Consider the following 7,481-nt stretch of genomic DNA (forward strand, 5'->3'; position numbering starts at 1 on the left):
ATGTCCAGGCCCGTCTGAAGTTTGCTAGAGTGCATTTGGATGATCCAGAAGAGGATTGGGAGAATGTCATATGGTCAGATGAAACCAAAATAGAACTTTTGGTAAAAACTCAACTCGTCGTGTTTGGAGGACAAAGAATGCTGAGTTGCATCCAAAGAACACCATACCTACTGTGAAGCATGGGGGTGGAAATATCATGCTTTGGGGCTGTTTTTCTGCAAAGGGACCAGGACGACTGATCCATGTAAAGGAAAGAATGAATGGGGCCATGTATCGTGAGATTTTGAGTGAAAACCTCCTTCCATCAGCAAGGGCATTGAAGATGAAACGTGGCTGGGTCTTTCAGCATGACAATGATCCCAAACACACCGCCCGGGCAACGAAGGAGTGGCTTCGTAAGAAGCATTTCAAGGTCCTGGAGTGGCCTAGCCAGTCTCCAGATCTCAACCCCATAGAAAATCTTTGGAGGGAGTTGAAAGTCTGTGTTGCCCAGCGACAGCCCCAAAACATCACTGCTCTAGAGGAGATCTGCATGGAGGAATGGGCCAAAATACCAGCAACAGTGTGTGAAAACCTTGTGAAGACTTACAGAAAACGTTTGACCTGTGTCATTGCCAACAAAGGGTATATAACAAAGTATTGAGAAACTTTTGTTATTGACCAAATACTTATTTTCCACCATAATTTGCAAATAAATTCATAAAAAATCCTACAATGTGATTTTCTGGATTTTTTTTCTAATTTTGTCTGTCATAGTTGACGTGTACCTATGATGAAAACTACAGGCCTCTCTCATCTTTTTAAGTTGGAGAACTTGCACAATTGGTGGCTGACTAAATACTTATTTTCCCCACTGTACATAGAATGGAACATTAATAATAATGTACTTACGGTCAGGTTGAAGGCTGCTAAACACTGCTAATCTTGTCTTCTTTGAAGCAGAAACAGTATCTTGAAAAGCTCACCTTGTCTTCTTCTTTTCCTCTGCACCACACCAATAGTTAGGCTCAACTTTTTGTTTTTTCAACACTGAACTTACAGGGGGTTCCCAGTCTGCAAGCTGCAGTAGCCAATCACGTCCAGTATCTACATACCGTTACGCTAATACCTCATTGCATTTCCTTTTGTCTACTTCACACTTGTTGAAGCTTTAACCGACTCCAAAACCATTTCTACACCATGTTGTCAGCTTACGAGGCCTGATGAAGACAACATACAGTTGTGAATGCTACAGTGATTTTGTGAAAATGTATTATTTGTCTAAAAACATGATTTTTTTCTGGTTACTCAGACTAGTATAGGCTGTAGATATGCCATACCAGCTCCCACAGAGGTAGTACCTAGACGGCTATTTGGATGTATAGGTACTCAGACAAGGCTGTTGTAGAGTTGTGAATGCTGCACTATTTTTGTGAATATTATTTGCCTTTTGAAGATAATTTAGAGTTTTGAATGCAATTATATTTTGTGAAAACAGATTGTGTGTCTGAAAGCATGCATTTTCCTGGATCTGGGTACTCAGACAAGGCTGTAGATATACCACAGAATATACCAATACAATCTCTACACAATGTTCTCAGTTTAGGGAAGCATGATGAAGACAGTTAATAGTTGTGAATGCTACACTATTTTCGTGAAAATAGATAGCCTAATTAATCTTGTCTGAAAACATGAATTTCCTCAATCTGGGTACTCAGAATAGGCTGTAGCTGTACCATAAAGTATTCAGACCCCTTGACCCTTTCCAAATTTTGTTACTTTACAGCATTATTCCAAAGTCCATTGAATTGTTTTTTCCCCCTCATCAATACACAACACCCCATAATGACAAAGCAAAAACAGGTTTTCCGAAATTTTTGCACATGTATTAAAAATACAAAACTGAAATATCACAGTTACATAAGTATTCCGACCCTTTACTCAGTACTTTGTTGAAGCATCTTTGGCAGCGATTACAGCCTCGAGTCTTCTTGGGTATGACGCTACAAGCTTGGCACACCTGTATTTGGGGAGATTCTCCCATTCTTCTTTGCAGATCCTCTCAAGCTCCGTCAGGTTGGATGGGGAGTGTCGCTGCACAGCTATTTTCAGGTCTCTCCAGAGATGTTCGATTGGGTTCAAGTCCAGGCTATGGCTGGGCCACTCAAGGACATTCAGAGACTGGTCCCGAAGTCACTCCTGCGTTGTCTTGGCTGTGTGCTTAGGGTCGTTGTCCTGTTGGAAGGTGAACCTTCGCCCCAGTCTGAGGTCCTGAGCGCTCTGGAGCAGGTTTTCATCAAGGATCTCTCTGTACTTTGCTCAATTTATCTTTCCCTCGATCCTGACTAGTCTCCCAGTCCCTGCCGCTGAAAAACATCTCCACAGCATGATGCTGCCATCACCATGCTTCACCGTATGGATGGTATTGGCCAGGTGATGAGCGGTGCCTGATTTTCTCCAGACGTGACACTTGGTATTCAGGCCAAAGAGTTCCTTCTTGGTTTCATCAGACCAGAGAATGTTGTTTCTCATGGTCTGAGAGTCCTTTAGGTGCCTTTTGGCAAACTCCAAGCGGGCTGTAATGTGCCTTTTACTGAGGAGTGGCTTCCGTCTGGCCACTCTACCATAAAGGCCTGATTGGTGGAGTGCTGCAGAGATGGTTGTCCTTCTGGAAGGTTCTCCGATCTCCACAGAGGAACTCTGGAGCTCTGTCAGAGTGATCATCAGGTTCTTGCTCACCTCCCTGACCAATGCCCTTCTCCCCCGATTGCTCAGTTTGGCCGGGCGGCCAGCTCTAGAAAGAGTCTTGGTGGTTCCAAACTTCTTCCATTTAAGAATGATGGAGGCCACTGTGTTTTTGGGGACCTTCAATGCTGCAGAAATGTTTTGGTACCCTTCCCCAGATCTGTGCCTCGACACAATCCTGTCTCGGAGCTCTACCGATAATTCCTTCGACCTCATGGCTTGGTTTTTGCTCTGACATGCACTGTCAACTGTGGGACCTTATATAGACAGGTGTGTGCCTTTCCAAATCATGTCCAATCAATTGAATTGACCACAGGTGGACTCCAATCAAGTTGTAGAAACATCTCAAGGATGATCAATGGAAACAGGATGCACCCGAGTTGAATTTCGAGTCTCATAATAAAGGATCTGAACACTTATGTAAATACGTATATATATATATATATATATATATATATATATATATATATATATATATATATATATTAGCAAACATTTCTAAAAACCTGTTTTCGCTTTGTCATTATGGGGTATTGTGTGTAGATTGATGAGGGAAAAAAATAATTGAATCCATTTTAGAATAAGGCTGTAATGTAACAAAATGTGGATAAAGTGAAGGGGTCTGAATACTTTCCGAATGTACTGTATGTTGCAAGCCATCCATGCAAGTACATGACTTGAAATATTTTTTCCTGTCTTCTCTGAGATTTAGTGGTTATTTAGAAAAAAAATACATTGAGAAACAAACATTCTGAGCCAGTGCTAGAGGTAGGTTTAGAAGTGTTGCAAAAACGCAACATTGGGCTTAAAGGTTTGCCAAACTGAGACATAGGGCCACATTCATATATTGATAGAAGTTAGAAAGATAGTTCTTCAAAATTCTGCAAATATGGAAAACCAAATACTTCAAGAGTAACTTTGAAGTCCCCTCTACACATCAAATGAACAAAAAAATATAACAAATGTTTTGTGGTTTATGCGATCAGAATACTACCATTGACGACCATTCATTTTATGGTAAAGAAGTAAAATAGGAGGTTATCTCTCCAAATGAAGCCAGAAAGAACATCCAAATATTACTAAACTGAGTTAGATGTTCTCTAGACATAGAAAAACCACAAAATACTTTATCCTTTCAATATATGTTTTTGATAGCGAAACACAAAAATGTTGATTGGTCGAGTTGATCAATGCGCTATTTCAGACAAAATAGGACTTCATTTCAGATTTATATATGTTAGACAATATTTTCCATCACATGTCAATGCATTTTATCCATTTTGATGTGGTTATAATAGAATTTCACCGTTTTCTGACCACACATTCTTTCTACCGTTGAAGCCCAATGTTGCATTTTTGCAAGATTTCCAGAAATAATGTATTATTATTGCCCTATTATTTCTGAAGGGTAATACAAAAAAAGGCTCATTTAGATCTATGCTTGGGTCTCACAGGGTTAAACAAAGAATTGAGACAACAAATAAACAGAAGAAAAAATTATAATAATAAGTGCTCTGTACATGTGCCTGACTGTCTGTGGGTGATTGAATGACAAATTAAAGAGGTTTTGAAAAGGCATGTCAAAGTATGGAAGTGGATTCATCATCTTTACTTTTAAATATAGTGTATCATAAAAGAGAGAACAAACATGCCAAAGATAAACTGTACGGAATTGTTACTAAACATCACAGTATATGACTCAGTTGCACTGGTTTCCTTTGACGAGGAGGAATGTTCCAGTAGCCACCCCCAGCAGTCCCAGAGTCAGGGCCACTACAAAGAATACAGCAGGACCAGCACTGGACCCACTCATCTCACTGCTCCTATTGTAGGTGTAATTCCAGTGTTGGCCTGCAGGGCGCGGGAGTGAGATGCTCTTGGGCTGGGCTGGAATGCTCCTGTTCAGACAAAGTTACTGTATATCTAATCAAATAAAAATACACAGAGGAGGGATTCAACAAACACTCTAGGAGATGCGCCTGACTTTCCTGTCTGAATGGCGGTGTTCTTTAGGACTCAGGTGCATGTACTGTACATGCTGTCAAGTCTGAGCTAGATCTGTGCAGTTCACCTAGTTACCAGATAGTTCTTAACTGAGTTTACAAAATATTAGGAACACCTTCCTCATATTGAGTTGCACCCCCACCCCTCCCTTTTGCCCTCAGAACAGGCCCAATTCGTCGGGCATGAACTCTACAAGGTGTCGAAAGCGTTCCACAGGGATGCTGGCCCATGTTGACTCCAATGCTTCCCACAGTTGTGTCAAGTTGGCTGGATGTCCTTTGGGTGGTGGACCATTCTTGACACAAACCGGTGCACCTGGCACCTACTACCATACCCAGTTCAAAGGCACTTCAATATTTTGTCTTGCCCATTCACCCTCTGAATGTCACAAATACACAATCCATGTCTTAATTGTCTCAAGGCTTAAAAATCCTTCTTTAACTTGTCTCCTCCCCTTCATCTACACTGATCGAAGTGGATTTAACAAGTGACATCAATAAGGGATCATAGCTTTCACCTGGATTCACCTGGTCAGTCTATGCCATGCGTGGTCCTCTGTAGCTCAACTGGTAGAGCCCGGCGCTTGTAACGCCAAGGTAGTGGGTTCGATCCCCGGGACCACCCATACACAAAAATGTATGCACGCATGACTGTAAGTCGCTTTGGATAAAAGCGTCTGCTAAATGGCATATTATTATATTATGAAAGAGCAGGTGTTCTTAATGTGTTGTACACTCAGTATATATAGAGGGTGCAACTCTATTTATTTGTATAGCCAACAAGTCATAAACCCCGCTTATTTCTACAATTGCTATTAGGGCTCGATTCAATCCATAACAGCAAAGTTCAGCGCTAAAGCGCAATTGACATTTAAAGGCAATGTTCCCGCGTTCGGGATGACTGCATTCACATTAAACGCTGCATATGTCGGCTCAATCGGAAATTACTGTTACATTTCAAGGGCACTATAGTGCTGAACTTTGGCAATACAGATTGAATAGAGCCCTTCAAATCAGATTTTAAACCTAACCCTAACATTAAAGGTCCAACTGCAGCAACCTTTAACGATGAAATGCCTTACTGTGATTGTTTTCAATGAAAATGGTCCAAAATAAACAAAAATTGATTCTTAGAAAATAGCAATTTGGTCTATTAAATAATATACCGCCTGGTGATGTCACCAAACTCCATCCCACCAAAACAGGTATTTTCAAACAGCTCTTACTCTAAAAGGGCATTATCCTGATTTTCACAATTTCACAGTATTATTCTAAAGTCATAGTGTGGAAATATAAATATGATAGCTACCTATGGATGCTTTGAGTCAGGTGATACTGAGGTGGTGGTGGTGATGGATGGGAATGAAGCTGGCTATGCTGATTTCAAGGAAGGAAAGAGGGTGTGGACGGTGCCTAATGTTCCACTAAGTAAAACATTCCATTCACTGATGTCTTATGAATATGCTAAATTGACTCTAATTTGGTGCATGGAGCGTATGAAATTTAGAAAAGGTGCAGTACCCAGCATACCACAAGTCAAAGGTAAGTCAGATTCTTTATTGGAATGTCTGCATAAGCCAGTAAAAAACTATGCATAAATGTAGATGTATTTTACTGTATACTTCTTACCTGGAAAAGTGTCTTAGTCTGAGGTTGGAGTTGCCTGACACCTGTAAAAGCAATACCCTCCAGAGTGGGCGGGGAGCCTTTTAGTCTAGTGGACAGACAATGGACTACTGAATATTAGACCAGATCCTGAATGGGTTTGGTCCATCTTACTAGTGAAGTATTATTTGGTCCGTGTAACAAGTGGAGTCTTTTTCTATGTTCTGGTTTCTATTTGCCCCCCAGAGCACCATCTACCCCAGGGATGAGGAGGAGCTGGGGGTGGAGAACACGCTCATCTACTCTGTGAATCATTTCTTTCCCTCGTCTGTCAAAGTCAACTGGACCAATAATAGCCTGGAGGTGACTGAGGGAGCGTCTCTCAGTTGGTGCAATCTTACTAAAGATGGAACGTTCCACCAGTTCTCCACCGTGAGTTTCACCCCACAGAAGGGTGACTTCTACGCCTGCACTGTGGCGCACACGGCCCTGAAGGACCCCAAAACTAGGTTCTGGGGTGTGGGGAAATTCTGAATAGTATACTTTAGATATTTCAGTAATATGTCTACTACAGTGTGTGATTACTGGATGTTCTCTCTGACTAATCTCTCATGGTGTGTTTTACTGGCACCTCTTTCCTCCTGTCCCCAAGAGCCTGAGTTCAGTGAGGTAAGTGCGTCCAGTACTGATCCTGCTGTATTCTGTGGAGTGGGCCTGGCTCTGGGACTGCTGGGGGTGGCTACCGGAACATTCCTCATCATCAAAGGAAACCAGTGCAATTGAGAACCAGAGATACAGAATAGAGGCAAAAGTGACATTGTAAAGGGCTGAAATGGGGTAATGTGGATAATGTAGGTAATGTGGGCAATTGGGTAATGGGGATAATGTGGGTAATGGGATAATGTGGACAATGGGGTAATATAGATAATGGGGGTAATTTGGGAAATGTGGGTAATATAGGTAATGGGTAATGTGGGTAATGCAGTAAATTGTAATAACTCCTTGTTTCACTGTACTGACATCATGGAAAACATTCACAATTACAGAGGTGTAACAATTAATGCTTGTCAGATATGTGCTAGTTTCCACTAAAATCACTAAGTTTGCATAGCTTTTGTTTTCTGCTGCATCAATTTTTAGCAAAAATAA

General features: G+C 41.3%; 1 protein-coding gene across 1 annotated transcript; it reads left to right on the top strand.

The window, feature by feature from the left end:
- The first annotated feature begins 6,551 nt into the window (after positions 1-6,551).
- Positions 6,552-7,115, top strand: LOC121543888 (H-2 class II histocompatibility antigen, A-R alpha chain-like). The gene is made up of 2 exons (XM_041854024.1): positions 6,552-6,849; positions 6,985-7,115. The coding sequence occupies exons 1-2, from the start codon at positions 6,552-6,554 to the stop codon at positions 7,113-7,115; spliced, it is 429 nt and encodes a 142-aa protein (XP_041709958.1).
- The last annotated feature ends 366 nt before the right edge of the window (positions 7,116-7,481 follow it).

Source organism: Coregonus clupeaformis, chromosome 17, assembly GCF_020615455.1.
Source record: "Coregonus clupeaformis isolate EN_2021a chromosome 17, ASM2061545v1, whole genome shotgun sequence".
In the NCBI taxonomy this organism is placed as follows: domain Eukaryota; kingdom Metazoa; phylum Chordata; class Actinopteri; order Salmoniformes; family Salmonidae; genus Coregonus; species Coregonus clupeaformis.